We start from the raw sequence: 17,040 nt of genomic DNA, 5'->3' as shown, positions 1-17,040 counted from the left end.
TGTGGGTTTGATCCTTGGTCCGGGAGCTAAGATCCCACATGCCTCGGGGCCAAAAAACCAAAAAACATAAACAATATTGTAACATATTCAATAAAGACTTTAAAAATGGTCCACATAAAAATAAAATCTTAAAAAAAGAAGTTCTTTTAAAGACAAACAACTTCAATGGCCCTCTTGGCCACACTTAATGCATGCAAAAATATGGTAATTGTGGCCAAGGTAAGCACATTTGCCCTTGATTGATACAGACTCAGTCTTGGGAGGAGGAGCGGGTAGGTCACCTGATGAGCCTCTGTGACCTAGCGGCCCACCTAGCAGACAGTGTCTGCGGTCAGGCTGTGTCGTGTAGCTTGCCTTTGCTCCTCCCTTTTGTCTGTCGACTGGGGAAAGACTGGTCCTAGAACGTCATTTTTCTGGAGCCAGGGCCTCCTTTAGGTGATATCACAGCTCCCTGCGGGTCTAGGCTCAGGTCACCCCTCCACAGTACACTGGGAAATACCTGAACAGGAGCTGAGGTCATGGGGCTGGAATCCTGCCGTGTGACCCTGGGCAAGCTATCAACCTCTGAACTCATCCGTAAAGTGAGGCTATTAATACCTCCTCCGCAGGGTTGTTACAAGGATTAAATGAGAAAATGTTCGTGAAAGAGCTGTGTGGCAAAAACTGCCGCACACACCCTAATTCGTACTGTTATTATCTGTTGTTCTAAACGAAAGAATGAATAGTATCACCCAGTCACTGCACCCGCATCACCTGTCCCCATCAGACCAGTCTCCTCCCCTGTTCCATACCTGTGCCTCTGGCTGTATCTCTAATGGACGCTCCTGCCTTGAAGGTCTCCTTCTCTCTTCATCTGTCCACATCCACTTCCTTCAATATCCAACTCCTGGGACTTCCCTGGCAGTCCAGTGGTTAGGACTCCAAACTTCCACTGCAGGGAGTGCGAGTTCGATCCCTGGTCCGGGAACTAAGATCCCACAAGCCTTGTGGTATGGCAAGTGCTGGGTAGATCTACGTGGATGAAGATCAGGATGATGACAATAATTTATAAGATTTTAATAATAAAAACAGCTAAGACTTTTGAAGCACTCGCTCTGCGCCAGGCACTGCACTAAGCACTTTACATGAATTAGCTCATTTACTGAATGCCAGCAGCCTACATGGAATTGAACATCTGCCTCTCTGCTTGCAGACCCCAGCACCATATCACTTACCTGGTAAGTGATCACTTACCTTCCAGACCCCAGCACAATATCACTTCCCCATTGGCCCCGAGCAGAATTAATATGTCTCCCTCCATGCTCACGATGCCTGGTTTATTACTGACCTAATTTCACTAGCTTTCAATTATTCATTAGAGTGGCTGTCTCCCCTTCCAGTCTGAACATCTTGAGGGCTAAGGCCCTGTTTATATTAATCTTTATTAGCTTCAGTGTCCAGTGGTGACTGGCATATAGTTGCTGCTCATTAAATGTTTGTTGGATGAAGACGCAGATGAATTGAGTAATTAACACCATCTCCCACGATGTTCATGCGATTTTATAAGCTTCTCCCTCCGTGAGGCCATTTTCAGAAGCATTCTAGTGCTATCCAAGCATGATCTGCCTGCAAACTATTTGTTGCCAGTTGTAGGTGCAGAAATAGAGTAAGCATGTAAAAAAATTTAAGCAATTTTAGAGTAGTTTTAGGTTCATTGGATCTAATAATTTTAAAAATTGAGCTTTTCTTTTGTATGTCTTTATTCTTTTTCTTGCTTTTGCTTGATTTAATTTTTAAGTCATGAGATCAGAAACTGTAATAGATTACAGTTACTGAGCTCTTATGTTCTGAATATTAGGCTTGTATGTCTTTATTTTTAATAATTCATTCCCACTATATTTTGCAATGGTATCATTCTGCAACAGATTAGAAATTTAAAAATCAAGAACTGGTTCTTCATCACAAGTGGTCTGAGAAATACAGTTCCAGACCATCGACCTCACTGGGATGCCCATGGTTAAGCCAATGGCAGAGGGGACATACTCAGCCCTCCCTCGCTGGGTCCCACCCATCACGACTTATTCTCATATCTGTTTCTCCTACTGTTTGGAAGGACGTGGCATTGTCTTTTAATCCTGTTTGGATTCCTCCTTATTCCTCTTTTCTTCCAAATCTGGCAGATTCAATGGATGAAAGCTGACTCCGGTCTGGGCTTGGACAGGAAAGGGAGAGGGCAAGGGAGGGGTCCAAAGAGAGTTTGGGAAGGGTCTGGCTGGGATGGAGCAGAAGGTGGTCCTGAGGAGGGTTGGAGAGGTTGCTAAGGAGACCGTCCTGAGCCATCAGGGCTGGTTGGCTGGAGCGGCTGGGGTTGATGGGGGGAAGGGCAGCGAAGGCGCCTGAAGGTGGAAGGAAGCAATTTCAGGACAAATGAAAGGGGACGTGGAATCCTTTTACAGAAGGAGTGTTAAACCTGAGGCTTTCATAACCCCCCTGAGGTGGTCAAGGCCAAAACTATAAATAAGTAGGTCATGGAGTGATACAGGAGGCCCCCTTCTCCTACCCAGGGGTGGGGGCAGTGTGGAGGTTAGGTCAGTGAAATCAACACAATCAACTGGATGGGGAGAGAAAGGGGGATGAAATGTGCCATCTGTAGATGCCCTTTTAGCGAGAGAAGGTCTGAATCCCAGGCCAAAAAGGCCGGAAGAGCAAGACTTGATTACAGCCTGATCGATGGCATTAGCATATTTAAAGATCACCTCAAGGAGAGAACAAAGGGGCTCCGAAAGGGGAAATGGTGTTTATTAAGCAGAGAGAAACAGAATCTGGAAATCTGGAGCTGTCTGGTCCTTGGAGAGCCAGCTCCAAGGTCAAGCAGGGCTGGGGAGAAAGGGCTCTGCGGGGCCTGGGCAAACTTCCCTTAGGACCCGCCAGCTTCTTCTCCTCTGATTCCACAGTCCATCGCTGCTGTGACCTTCTAATCGAGAATTCAGCTTTCCATAAAGAACTGCCTAGAGGGAGGGACCACTCTGCCCATTTGAGCATCTGGTCCATTCGGTGATGGTTATGATGATGATGATGATGATGGTGGTGGTGATGATTACAGCTAACCTTCACTAAGCCCTTGCTACGTGCCAGGCACTGTTCCAAGCCATTTACAAATATTAACTTGTTTAAATCACCCAACCTGTGAGGTAGGTAGTCCTACTTCCATTTTTTTTTTTGTTTTTGTTTTTTTTGCGGTATGCGGGCCTCTCACTGCTGTGGCCTCTCCCGCTGCAGAGCACAGGCTCCGGACGCGCAGGCCCAACGGCCATGGCTCACGGGCCCAGCAGCTCCGCGGCACGTGGAATCCTCCCGGACCGGGGCACGAACCCGCGTCCCCTGCATCGGCAGGCAGACGCTCAACCACTTTGCCACCAGGGAAGCCCCTACCTCCATTTTATAGATGAGAAATTTGAGGCAGTGTTAAATAATTTTCCAGGTTTATACAGCTTGTAAGCGGAACAGCCTAGACTCAAATTCAGGCCGACTCCAGAACCTGCACTATACTGGACTACCCTGCATTTAAGTTTTGCTGAAAACAATGAATTGGCAATCTGGTTGGTGCGTCCATCTCTTTGGGATTGGTTGGGATGAGTCTGTGCCAAGATCAGCACCGCCAGCTCTGGGGCACTAACCAAACAGGGTTTTTTTAAAGACTCCGGACTGTGTGCTTCATTTAGAAAGTGCTACCCAGTGTGGCTAAGCCAGTGTGACCAGCTGGTTTCCTGGGCACGACCCCTCCCCCACTTCCGAGCCCCAAACCCCATCAGGGTCCAGCCCTCCGGGCACTTTGAGCTGAGAATCAGGAGGTTGCGGACTAGGCTTACCAGTTACGCCACTTTGGGCCGGTCACCACCTGTCTGTGCGCCCCAGCTTCCTCGCAAGACCTCTTAACAAAAACTCCCTGTCTAAATGAAGAATCAGTTGGCCCCATGAATGTGCTGGCTTTTGCTCAGTGTGCTGAGAAGTGGGTGGAAGGAAGACGGCCGAAGGTGGAAGGTGGGCGCGGCAGGGCACAGAATCCAGGGCGGTTAGGTTCAGAGTTGGCTTGCAAAGCCGGCTGACCACCACTCCGGGAGCGTGCTCCGCCCGGAGCGCTCCCGCTTCCTCGGGAGGGTCTGCGGTTGCCGCTGCAGGCCCAGGCTCAGCGGGGTAGAGTCACTTCTCTACCTCCCCCTTCGGCTCTGGCGGAAGGAAGGAAGAGATAGAAGTCAAAAGTTCTGTCCTCCTGGAAGAGCTGGAGGGGAAAGTCTAAGGGGCTGGGGGAGGCGGGAGCTGCTTGCCAGGGCTGGGGGCGGGATGAGGGGCTGGATGGAGGCCAGGATGCCTGGCGGGGCGGCTGACCCTACCCTGAGGGCTCGGCCGAGAGGGGGCGCTGTGACCTCCTCCTCGCCCAGCCTGTTGGATTCCTAGCTGCTGTCCCTTTCGTAGCGCAATGCGCGCTCGACTTTCCCCCTCCGCGGCGTTCAGAGGCCGGCTAGTCCTGCAGGGCACCGCCATCTCCCCTGGTCTTGGGGTTCCCAGGTTAAGCTCCTTGCCGGGACCAAACTGGGCAGGCGCTTAGTTTGTACAATGAATGAAGGATGAACGAACGAATGAAAGAAAATGAATGAATGAATGAATGAGAAGGGTTCCTCCCTCAGAGCTTTCGCGCCTCAGCGCGCACCTGGCGTGCCAGTTCCAAAGGCGCGGGGGGTCTGGACCAACACCTCGGCCCTGCTGAGGTGGGGGCGAGGGGACCTTCCGGTCCGCCGCAGGGCGGGAACTGCCCGAACGCAGTTCCCAGCTTCACCAGCTTTCCGCGGCGCCTCTGCTCAGTCCGGGCTGCCCTATTCCCCAGCCTCCAAGAGCCTCGCTCTTAGAGATTCACCTGAGCCCCCCAAGTCCCCTCAGACTCCCTCGGACTCCCCAGGCCCCAGCCTGAAATCCGGCGGGAGGCGGGAAGCTGCCTCCTCTCCCGCCCCCGGCCCCCCACCCCCCAGCTTCTCCCCGGGCTGCGGCGGCCGCCAGCGCTGCCAGCGCGCCCAGCCGACTGCCGCAAACCCGGGCTCGGGGAAAAGGGGGTCAGCGCCGCGAGGGCGCGGGGAGCCGGCTCCGGGAAGGACAGGGGGCAGAGGAGGCGGGGCGAGGGAGGGAGCAGAGGGGCGAGGCGCGGAGGAGGGACCGGAGGGGAGGGGACGCCCAGGCGAAGGGGCGGGGAGCCGAGGCGACTAGCGGCGCGGACCGCGGGGGAGGCGGCGGGGGCTAGACGGGCTCCCGGCGGGGGAGAGGCAGCTGCGGGCCGGGCTGAGTCAGAAAGCGGCGGCCGGACTCGCCCGGGAAGGGGAGAGCGAGAGCCCGGCGGGCCGGGGAGCGCGGAGCCGGGCGCCTCAGCCACCCGCGGCGACACAGGAGCCTGGCCGCCCACCCACGCAGCCCGAGCCCTCACCCGCCGGCCGGCCCCTCTGGGATGTCCGAGGGACCCAGGCATCCAGGACGGTGACCGAGCGAGCCCGAGGATGGGACGGCGCCTGCAGCTCCGGCTCGTCAAGGTAAGAGCGAGCCGGTCAGCCCTCGAGCACTGCGGGCCCGCAGCTCCGGGCGCGCAGAGCTAGGTGGGCTATGGGTGTGATGCGGATGACTAGATGTCACTGAGCAGAACTGTGCCCAGGTCCGGGGTCGGCCGGGGTTTGAGGAGCAGCCCAACTCCCTGCCTCTGGACCTTTGGAGCCGGCATTGGGCGGGGGGAGGAGGGGGACGACACTGGCGAAAAAAGAAATCTTTGTGGCGAAGCTGCCGGGAGGTGGGCGTGGGGTGGGGGGGTGTCAGCCCCCCCCGGGTAACCAGCTCAGTGAGGGGAATCGCTCTAGGCTGTGGGAACCGACGCAGGGTTCCCCCTCCCACCCTCCCGGGTAGACTGGGGTCCCGAGACAGGAGGCCCGGCAGAGGGGTTCCCCATCCGCCCCAGCACCGTCTCATCAGGTCCCCCACTCCGCACGCCTCCGCCCTGTTCCTGGGAGCTCCTTCCTGCCCCTGCAAGTCTGGGGAGATAAATGTCCCCGGTGCCTGCGAGCCCTGGATCAATATCGCAATCTCCGGGGTGCAGACCGAGCATCCGGCGGTAGTTACCGTTCCTCCGCCGCCGCCGGCTCGCCCGCAGGAGCACGACGCTGGCTCTCCGAGCCTTTGCACTAGCGGGTCGGTCCCCGCGCCTGCTCGCTCCTGCCCGGGCTCTGGCGACGCGATTCCTGCGTCCGGAGTTTAGGAAAGTCGTCAGACCGCACGTCCACAGTCTGTCCGCTGAAGTTCTGGGGCGGCGGGGTCTGCCCCGGGGCCCGGGGAAGGGCTGGGGCGTCGACACCCGGGCCCGCCGCTAGTGACAGCTGCCACTTCCTGGTGCCGGGCGATTCCCAAAGCGGTTCGGCTTGCGGGGTGTAGGCAAGGAGGCGGCAGCGGAGGGAGGGGTGGGTGGGCCTCGGCGCCGCCGCGGGGGACGCCAGCGCGGCTCTTGCCTGACCCTCCGCAGGGTCAGTGGGGACCGCCAGAGCACAGACACCAGCTTGACTGGATTCAGCACTTTTACAAGCTATTAACTTCAAAAGAACTGAATGGATTGGGGGGGAGGGGTGCGGATTGACTGAATTTCATTTTTCCATCAGTTATTAAACCAACTATACGTATATCAGCACACAAAGTGGTTTGAGTTAAACCACCAAGATTTAAAAATGCAACAGCTGCCGGCTCATCAGTTGAGACATTACTAGTTACCGAGGCTTTCTCCATTCTCTCCCTCCCTCTCCCGAATATATATAAGTTGGTTTTAAAAAATGACTAAGGGTTGGTCTGGTTGAACCCATAGCCCCTCCCCCACTCCTAAACTGAGGACTGGGGGTGAACCCAGAGATTATTTTCTGGGTGATGAAGGAGACCCGGGGAGGGAGAGAGGAGGAGAGACATCCAGAGAGCTTGACTAGATGGCACTGAGCGGGTATATTTTCCAAAAGGCTAGAGTGTAGCAAACCTGGGTCTAAATTCACAAATCAGTTAGACCAAATTCAGCGTTTTAAATGGACTCAAAGGATTGAACTATAAGTTTTTGTTTTTGTTTTTGAGTTTACGTGGTAATAGGTAAATGTTCTTTCTCTGGCCTTTCTTAGAATCATGTGCAAATTTCTGCTTAGAATTATGATGCTCTTCTAAAAGGAAAGACAGTTTTTTTTTGTTTTCCTGTTGCTGTGTGTGTGTGTTTCCTGCTAGGTGGTGAGATGTGTGCCCTTTATGTCTGGCCTCATGAACTCAGTAGGTGCTCAGTAAACGCATACTGAATGAGTGAGAGGCAGTGAATGAATGCGCAGCTAATGTGGTTTCAATTAAAAAATTGCTTTTTCTTTTATTCATGTGGCATATACAGCTTGTTGGGTAGTGTTCTACCTGCCTTGCAAATATTAAGTCATTTAGTCCTCATAACAGTCCTGGGAAGTAGGAATTATTACTGAGGCACAGAGAGGCTAAGGAACTTGTTCCTCACTGATCCAGCCAGTGAGTGGTGGAGCCAGAATTCAGAGTCAGGTACTGTGGCTCGAAGGCTTTGCTTTGTTAGCTTTTATCAGAAAATCTTTTAAGCCACTAAAATCTCACCCTAGACTTCTGCCAGATGAGAGAGAGCGCAGGCGGTTTTGTTGGTATCAAAGTCTGAATCTAGGTGGGGTTCATCCAAAATCCGGTGCTGTCCTCAACAACTCAGCCAGGGTTGGGAAAGGATCCACTCTGGGGCCCTTACCATGGACCTCACACTGTACTGGTTACAGAGAACTGGGGGAGAGTGTGTGTGAATGTGTATGAGTGAGAATGTGTGGGTGCATGGGAGGGTGGTTGTGTATGTCAGTGAGGGAGAAATGATGTGCGTGTGAGTGTGCGTGGATGCCAAGGAGACAGGTGAAATATTGTCTCTGCCCCCACGGGAGGGCCAGGGACCGACCACCTCCGAGTCACCTACCCACCAGCCACAGCTCCTCGCGGGGAGACCCAAGTGTGGCTCAGAGTGGTGGGTTTGGCTGAGTGAAGAGTGGAGAAGGCAAGTCCTGGTGGGCTACTAAAGGAAAGTGAGTTCTGCGAAGAGAGAGCTGGTTTTATTGCTTTTGTCATAAAAGCAATCTAGCAGTATTACACAAAGTTTGAAACCCAGAGGGGGAAATTATTACAGTCTCACCCTCCTAACACAGCTATTGTTGCCATTTAAAAAATAATCCCTGGGCTTCCCTGGTGGCGCAGTGGTTGAGAGTCCGCCTGCCGATGCAGGGGACACGGGTTCGTGCCCCAGTCTGGGAGGATCCCACATGCTGCGGAGCGGCTGCGCCCGTGAGCCATGGCCGCTGAGCCTGCGCGTCCGGAGCCTGTGTTTTGCAACGGGAGAGGCCACAACAGTGAGAGGCCTGCGTACCGCCAAAAAAAAAAAAAAAAAAAAAAATCCCTGCAGGCCTTTTTTTCAAGTGCATGTTTGGGCACAGCTGTGGCCACTGGGCCCCTCACTTACTGTCACAACCCAAGTCTTTCCCATGTTATTCCGGAGCCTCCAGAGGGAGATCGTCAACATCTGCATATTCCCTGTGAGGGGATGCTCTTCTGCCACGTCTATATCTGTGCACATTTGGGCCATTTCCAAATTGCTTCTTTGACAAATAATATGGAGCCGGGTTTTGAGAGGAGCATGGGCAGGAGGGAAAACAAGGGCAAACAAGTGAGCCATGGGGTGTGGGGACTATTGGCATGGCCACAGTCCAGGGGCAAAGTAGGAGAGGGGGGCTGACAGCCAGGCCAAGCCGTCAGGATTTGATATGTCCAGCTCTGGGGAGAGGCATGACTTGGGTCCGTCCAGTTCTTAAGGAGGGCATAGATTTGTGGAAAAGCAGGACACTGACCAAGGGCCGCTGAGGACAAGCTCAAGTGGAAAATCCATTTCTCACCCTCTCTAACATTTGCATCCTCGGAGAGCATCAGTGGTGTTCAGCTGCACAGAAAAAGGAGTTTGGAGGGTCGAAGGTGCCCTTGGCAACACCCCAAGTGCCCGTGGTGCTTACAAGCCCATGGGCCTGAGCCCCGGACATGATGTGACCTAGAAGGAAGGGGTTAGGTATAGGGCTGATCATTTTAGAAGCTATTGGGTTGGAAAGACCATCAACCTGGGAGTTGGCAAACCTGACATCAGTCACACCTATGCCTCTAATTAGCTGTGTGACTTCAGGTAGGTTACCCTCCCTCTCCGAGCTACCGTTTCTCCGTAAACAGGGGTATTTGACTAGATTGTCTTTTACCTTTCACGTCTCTGTGCAAGATCTGTTTCCAAAAACACTCCTTAGGGCCACAACCTCATATGAGAAGAGTGGGGTGCAGCAGAGTCAATTCCCAGGTCTGCCCCTTCCCAGCTGCAGGACCTCAATACTTGGACCCAAGTACCCTCTCTGAGCTTGAGTGTTCCCAGCTATGAAATGGAGGCAATACCTAACTCGAAAGGTTGAGGTAAGGATGAAATGAGTCAATACACACACAAAGTGCCTGGAACAGCACCTGGCACAGAGTTTGCTTTCAGAAAAAGTTGCAAGGTGCCCGCTCTTCAGAGAAAATGAGATAATGCAGGAAAAAACAACTATAGGAAAAGCTCTTGGACATTCAACATGTAGCGTTTTTGCATCTTTCTCCCGTCATAGAACTGGGCCTAATAATCAACTGCACGTAATAAGCGTTTCACAAATGTTAGTTGGCTGGCTGGATGGTGTTATCATCGCTGCTTCCTTCAGTTTAGTATTGCATGATCAGAGTGGACCCGTTGCTGTTCCCAGGAGGTGCAGGTGTCCTGTCCAAACAGACTGAGAGATGCCAAAAAACGATCCTGGCAGAAAAGCCACCTCTGATGCAGAAAAGACTGGAACTGCCCCCCTTAGGCCCACTATGGTTATGTTAAAAAGAAAAGAAAAGAAAGCAACAAAGAGCCAGTGTAGCACCTGGTGATTTGGAGAATCCATTGAGGGTGGGGCCTTGTCTGGTCTGGAGGAGGGCAGGCTGTTAGCAGGTGACCTGGGGCCTTTCTTGTTTCCTCCTCTGTGTAAGGAGAGGGTGGGGTGATCTCTCCCAGCTCTGACTCTACCTAACCATTCATGGCATCTACAGAAGGAAGAGTGAGCCCATTTTGGAGCTAAGGCCAAGTCTTAGATGCAGTTTTATAGTCAAGAATGAATTTGTTAATTACAAATGACTCCTGTCTACTTAGATCCTCAGGGGCCCCTGTCAGGAGAGTCCCTTGAAAGTAACATCATCAAATCCTTTTTAAATGCTTGTCTTCCAACTTGTCGCTCTCGGCCAGCCAGCCCTCACTCCACCCAACGTGGCAATCAGCATCTTCTTGTGTGGGTGGGAACATCAGGTGAAGCAGATGTGAGCTTGAAACCTGACTCTGCTATGAAGCTAGGTTATCACTTGGAACCTCAGTTTCTTCATCTGTTTAAAAAAAAAAGAGGAAAAATAGTATCTACTTTATGGGATAAACATAATGACTTCATGAGATGTCAAGTGTGAAATTAAGCACAACTGCACATTGTCCGGCACACAGTAAGTGCTTAATAACTATTAACAATAGTAGTCACTTAATAAACCTCTACTGAATTTTATCAGTCCAAGGAAGAACAGCAAAAGGAGGAGTGGTGAGGGAAAGGGAGGTGGAGGAAGGAGTACTTAGCAATGTAGAATCTCCTCCTGCCCCAGGGTCCTTTTCCTAGACCCTGGGGAGAAGGGATGGGGCCGCCTGCCATCAGCCAAGCTCAAAGGGCAAAGGACAGAGGTGCCTGCTGTTGGCCCTCTGAACAACTCTGACATGTGAAAACATTTGGCATTAAAAGTAGAGACATGGGGACTTCCCTGGTGGCGTAGTGGATAAGAATGCACCTGCCAATGCAGGGGACACAGGTTCGATCCCTGGTCCGGGAAGTTCCCACATGCCACGGAGCGACTAAGCCCATGCACCACAACTACCGAGCCTACGCTCTAGAGCCCGCAAGCCACAGCTACTGAGCCCGCATGCCACAACTACTGAAACCCGCACGCCTAGAGCCCGTGCTCCGCAACAAGAGAAGCCTGTGCACCACAACAAAGAGTAGCCCCTGCTTACCACATACAACTAGAGAAAGCACGCACGCAGCAACGAAGACCCAATGCGGCCAAAAATAAATAACATTAAATCTTTAAAAAAAAAAAGTAGGGCTTCCCTGGTGGCGCAGTGGTTGAGAGTCCACCTGCCGATGCAGGGGACGCGGGTTCGTGCCCCGGTCCGGGAAGATCCCACATGCCGCGGAGCGGCTGGGCCCGTGAGCCATGTCCACTGAGCCTGCGCATCCGGAGCCTATGCTCCGCAACGGGGGAGGCCACAACAGCGAGAGGTCCGCGTACCGCAAAAAAAAAAAAAAAGTATAGACATGTAAGGAGGATAATACAAAATGATTAAGTCACTGACGCAAACAATTATTTTAAAACAACTAACTAGATTCCATTAAGCAACAGATTATTAACCATTTCTTTTCAGAGTAATTGGTGTCAACTTCAACAAAACTGAGAAGCTAGAAGGCAGGAGGGGAGGAAGGGAAGGAGGAAGATTTGGGGAATACGGACATGCACTTCCTCTTCTGTGAAATGGGTGTGTTGAGATGCAGTTCTGGGAGATGGGTCCCATGTACACAGAACCCCCGACTCAGTGCTTTAGCCGAATGTGTTTTTTGGCAACTCTCCACCCAGGAGCCATGAATCCATTTCAGGGACAGATGAAGATGTTTGTGGGTGCTCTTTCTTCCCTATAAACTCAAGCAATATCACAGTCCCTCCCCTGGCCCCGCTGGTCCCCAGGGAGCAGCCCCAGTGAGGTGCTTAGAGATAAGGTTTGTGGGGTGCACACCTGCCCCCCCTTCACCTGTCAATCTGTTCCCATCCTCCAGCCAATCTGGCCGGGAGCCAGGACGCCTAGGTCAAAGCCCAGGACAGAAACTGGCCAGACTGGTCCAGCTGCTTCTGTGCCTGAAGAACCAGGGAGACGGGGGTTTGTTCTAGGCTGACCGACTACAATTTGGAGCCCACCCATAGCGAGTTTTAAGAGGTAGTGAGGCTACCCGGAGGCACAGTGGGAGACTTAGTTGAACCTTTCAGCCCTGGGAAGTCAGGCCTTTGGGACAATGTATTGCTCAGTACCCCTGGCAGGAGCATGGAGCCGTAGAGCTGGAGGGGAGGCTGCCCCGGGTGATGGGCTAGGGCAAGCAATGGCTGCGACATTTCCATTTACAGCAGGGTTTCCCCTGCTTTCATCCGTGTCTCCCCAGCCTCCTTGGCAGGATGTGTGAAGGGCTCCGTGATTTCCAGAGATACCAGCTGCTCCTGGAGCAGCCCCGCCACTGTGCGGACAGAGCTGGCTGGGGTAGGGAGGGATGGCCAGGGATGAGGGGCTGGGCTGTGTAGGCTGGAGACGGAAACCAGGCCCAGGAGGGCTTTGGCTACCCTGGGGAAGGGTCGAGGGAAAGCCCCGGGCTGTCTAAGGGACAGAAGGCCCACCTGCACTGAGAGCCCCGACCCCACAGTCAGAAGCAAAGGCCCAGCTAGGTGCCCATGGGCCTGCTCAGGATAGATGATTTTATTATATATAAAATATGGACATGCAGAAAGACAGAAAGAAACCAAAGGTGATGCAGAGACGGAGACCACTGGCTAAAGTTGGCATGAGAGAGAGAGATGAGGACAGAAGGGCCTGGAGGAAAGGGAAGGGAGGAGGGTGGAAGGGAGAGAGAAAGATGCGATAGCAAGAAAAAGACCTGCGTGTCTTTTTTGGCTGTTCTTTTTAGTACTTTCCCTTTAGCAGCTAAGTGAACGTGTGCCTCTGGTACTGAGGCCAGAGATGGCCTTTACTGGAAACGCCCCTCTCCTTTCTCTCTTTTTTTTTTAAGAGTTTCTTTCTTTGTTTTTTTTGTCTGCGTTGGGTCTTGGTTGCTGCTTTCTCTAGTTGCGGCGAGAGGGGGCTACCCTCCGTTGTGGTGCGCGGGCTTCTCGTTGTGGTGGCTTCTCTTGTTGCGGAGCACGGGCTCTAGGCGCACGAGCTTCAGTAGTTGCAGCACATGGACTCAGTATGTGTGGCTCACGGGCTCTAGAGCGCAGGCTCAGTAGTTGTGGCACACAGGCTTAGTTGCTCCGCAGCATGTGGGATCTTCCCAGACCAGGGCTCGAACCCGTGTCCCCTGCATCGGCAGGCGGACTCTCAACCACTGGGCCACCAGGGAAACCCCAGGAATGAGCCCATTCTTGGCTCCCTCCGTGGGATCTTGTCTCTCAGTCTACATCCCTACCCTCTAGCTCCCTAAGGGTGGGTGTGGGGCAGACTTTGGTGTCTTTCTCTCCAGATTGCTGGGCCCCAGTGACCTCACAGTGAACACCACTGCCAGGCTGTGAAACTCCGGGCCCATGCAGTGGCACCTGTACATCCCTGAGAAGCAGAGCATCCCTGGGGGAGGAGAACTGTGCCTAGAGCTGAGGAAGCAGGAGGCCTGGGATTGGGGCCGGCTCCGCCACTTCCTGGCTGGGTGACCTTGGGCAAGTCACACAACCTCTCTGGGCTTGGTCTTCCTCTGGACCATGATGGAGAATAAAGGAGGAAATGCCTGTGTGCTGAGGGACCTGTCCCCCCTGAAGCTCAATGAGTGGGACCTGCTGCCCTGCTGCTTTCCCTGGTGAGGTCCCTCCCCCAGCCTCCACTCTGTCCCCCATCCCCCCGACTCCTCCCCTTGCCACTGAGCCCAACTGGTACTCAAGACCCTCTTCCTCCATGGGGCCTTCCCTGATGAGCCGGCCATCGTGTGCTCTCCTCCAGCCAAAGCAGGGCTTCTCAAACTAGCTGTAGGGAAGGCCCACGTGGGTCTTTCCAGTCCACGGCATGTGGTCCTGTTGTGCATGACGACCGTGCAGCCTGCATCCCGTGACTCTCCTGGAGAGCTGGACAACATCTGAAGTGGTCTAGACCCTGTTCAGTGAGATCACAGCCAAGACAACTTCGTATCAGCGTTTCCAGATGCTCACTCTCAGTAATGAACAGTCTGCAGTCCCGCACAGTCCCCACCACCCTTTCAGCAGCGCTGATCTAAACCCCTCCTTTGGGGCCAGGATTCATAGCCCAGAGTCTCTGGCTCACTTTTCAAGGGAGTCTGGCTGCTGGCCAGCCCTGTACCTGGGCGCCTCCTGCTGTAAGACTCGGTGCTGTAGCAGCTGGGCTGGGCTGCCGGAAGCAGGAAGAACCCCTGTCCAGGAGGGTGGAAACCTTCGGTTTATTCAGAGCCCTTACCACCCGGCAGATTCTGGGTGGGCCCCTTCCCTCACTTCGTTCTCACTCATCAACCCGCACATTATCACCCACCGAGGTCGGGGCAGGGGTTGGGGAGACAGATGACAGTCACAGAGCTCTGGTGAGACACGGGAAGCCCTTCCTCTGTGGTGGGCTCATCCCAAGGCTCACGGGACTCAGCCCCACGCTGGTTCTAGCCCTCGTCCCTGGACTCACCCAAGATGAGGGAGCACGACTTCTCCAGGGTCGGCTCTGCCTTCTGCCTCCGAGGAGCTGGCCCAGGGGGCACACTGGGCAAGCCCTGGTTCACGGCTCCAGGAAAAGGCTGCGTACGTGCCCTGCCTGTGCTGCTTGATCCCCAGCGTTGGCTGTACCCACAGGTGGCCACCTTCCTGCTTCGTCTGCATCTCCTGTGCACACCCTCCAGGAGGAGGCCTGGGGGCTCCAGGACAGCAGTGAGGGGAAGGACCTCCCATCTCCCCACCTGGCCAGGAGGGGTCATTCCCAGCAGTCTCCTGCCTTTGGGCTGAGGCTAGGAGGTGGGGGAATGCGGGGTCCAAGGCCACAGGGTGAGATCAGGGCCTCTTCCTGTCCTGCAGGCTCCTCCCTCATGTCCTCTCATTCTTTCCAGCATTCTCCTTCCCATCACCATCTTCCTTCCACACTCCCAACTTCCATGATGGGCAGGCAAGTGAGCGTTTTCAGAGCTGGGAAGGAGCTGCAAAGCCCTCCACCCCAGGGTTTCCGCTGCTCAGCACCGTTGCCATTTGGGACCAGGTAGTTCCTTGCTGTGGGGCTGCCCGTGCATTTGAGGATGCATCTGAGTATCCCAGGCCTCTAGCCACAAAATGCCAGTAGCTTCTCCTAGCTGTGGCAACCAAAAATGTCTCCAGATGGTGCCTCGTGTCCCGTGGGGGACAAAATTGCCCCCACTTGAGAACTACTGGGCTAGTGCAGTTCCCCTCAATTCTGGTGACCCTTCAGAATCACTTGGAGAACATTCAAAAAACAGAGAGGCTCCCAAGTTTCCCCTCAGGCCTGCCGAGCCCAGCTCTCTGAGGTGAAGCCTGAGAAACAGAATTTTGTGTCTCTTGGCTGCCAGGCGTTGTCTGAAACTTCTGATTTTGGCTAATTCACTTCTTTCACAGACAAAGAAACAGGCAGGGCCATTGCCCCGCTCATGGATGATTAGACGGCTATTCCTAGTCTCTGCCCTGAACCTCCCTGCTCGCTGGGGTTGGGTGGTCCAGCAGCCCCCTCTAAACCACCCTCATGGCCTTGGAAGGCAGTCACTTGTCCAGGAAAAGCAGCCTCAAAACCTTCCGCAGTTTTCTAACAGAAATTAATTTCCAGCCGTCAGATCATTTCACTCTACCCCCCACCCTGACCCTCTTCACATCCCTTTTAAAACGCAGCTTCTTAAAGGACGTCACTTTGCTGCTGACACTGAAATCTCCCTCACTTTACACTTGTCAGAGAGCTGACTGAGCGAGAGCACAGCTGATAGTGGCACCTGCGTGGCTGGCGTCTCCGTGCTGTCCCCAACCTCGGCTCTGTCTCTCCGAGTAGCAGATGCCTTTCCCACCCCCTCAGGGACCGGTTCCCAGCGTCTGGGAGCAGCTCACAGCTCACAGCTGAGCAGTTCCCAGGGTCAGGGCTGGATCAGAGCCCTGGTCGGGCTCCATTCCCTTGCGAGAACCAAACTCCACCCTTCCTGAGCCCCCAACTGACAGGGCCCCACTGGTGTCTACCCCCCAGTTCCCACTGCCAGCTTTCGGGGATCCAGGCTGTGGCCCGGAGCTAGAGGTCAAGAGGCAAAGTAACCTGTCCCTCCTCCTTTGGAGGATCCATGCAGTGGTGGGGCCTAAGAAGGGAGGCCGGACAGGCAGGGAAACAGGCTGACCTGCCCAGGGGTACAACGCCAGGATCGGAGCATCTGTATGGTGGGTAGATAGTAAAGGCTCCACTTCTTGGGGCTGAGAAGGATTAAATGAGAAAAATCACAGGGTCTGGCCCTGTGCGAGTCTTCAGTCAAAGCTGGAATTTAGAAGAAGAAAGGAAGGAAGGAAGGAGAGAGGGAGGGAAGAAGGGAGGAAGGAAAAAGAAAGGAAGGGAAGGGAAAGGAAGGGGAGGAGGAAGAAAAAATGGAGGCTAGGGAAGACTGAGACCGGCGGAGAGCTTAAGACCAGGAGAGAGAGGAAGATGTGTAGGAGGGACACCGGGAGGCCGAGAAGGCACGAGCTATGAGAAAATGTTAATGAGTGAATCGAGAGCGAATCATATCAAGAGGAGGAGAGAAAGAATGTGTGAGCAGCAGAAAAGGAGGCTAGACCAGGATGGGAGGTCAGCGGTGTTCCAGGGCACTGCCCGCCCCCCACCTCCCTTCCCCGCTCTCAGCAAATCTGCATCAGCGACAGTGATGCAAACTTTACTTTCGCAGGTGTCTGCTGGCTCCTGGGAATGGAGTGGTGGTGGAAAGTGGGTGTGCACACCCTGGGTGGACAGGCAAACCAGTCAGGGGGCGCTTCTGGAGAGACAGGCCGAGTCAGGAAGGAAGCAACTTATACATACATAGTCGAGTAATACTAATCACTACCGTTGGTTAACGGCTTACCGTGTGTTTGGACCTGTGCTGTGTGAAACGCACCATATTGTTGAATCTCTCCAAAAGTTTTAGAATATAA

The 17,040-nt window shown here is 53.9% G+C and overlaps 1 protein-coding gene across 3 annotated transcripts in view; it reads left to right on the top strand.

The window, feature by feature from the left end:
• Positions 1-5,519: 5,519 nt before the first annotated feature.
• Positions 5,520-17,040, top strand: part of CRHR1 (corticotropin releasing hormone receptor 1) — a gene marked incomplete at both ends in the record, with an annotated part of 48,176 nt that continues 36,655 nt past the window's right edge. For all 3 annotated transcript variants that reach the window (XM_082860339.1, XM_082860338.1, XM_082860337.1), the window contains one exon: positions 5,520-5,552. In XM_082860339.1, the coding sequence (XP_082716465.1) occupies positions 5,520-5,552 (33 nt within the window). The remainder of the gene's footprint in view (positions 5,553-17,040) is intronic.

The sequence above is a fragment of the Leucopleurus acutus genome, assembly GCF_964270905.1.
Source record: "Leucopleurus acutus genome assembly, chromosome: 19".
Lineage (NCBI taxonomy): Eukaryota > Metazoa > Chordata > Mammalia > Artiodactyla > Delphinidae > Leucopleurus > Leucopleurus acutus.
This window is presented reverse-complemented; position numbering and strand designations above follow the sequence as displayed.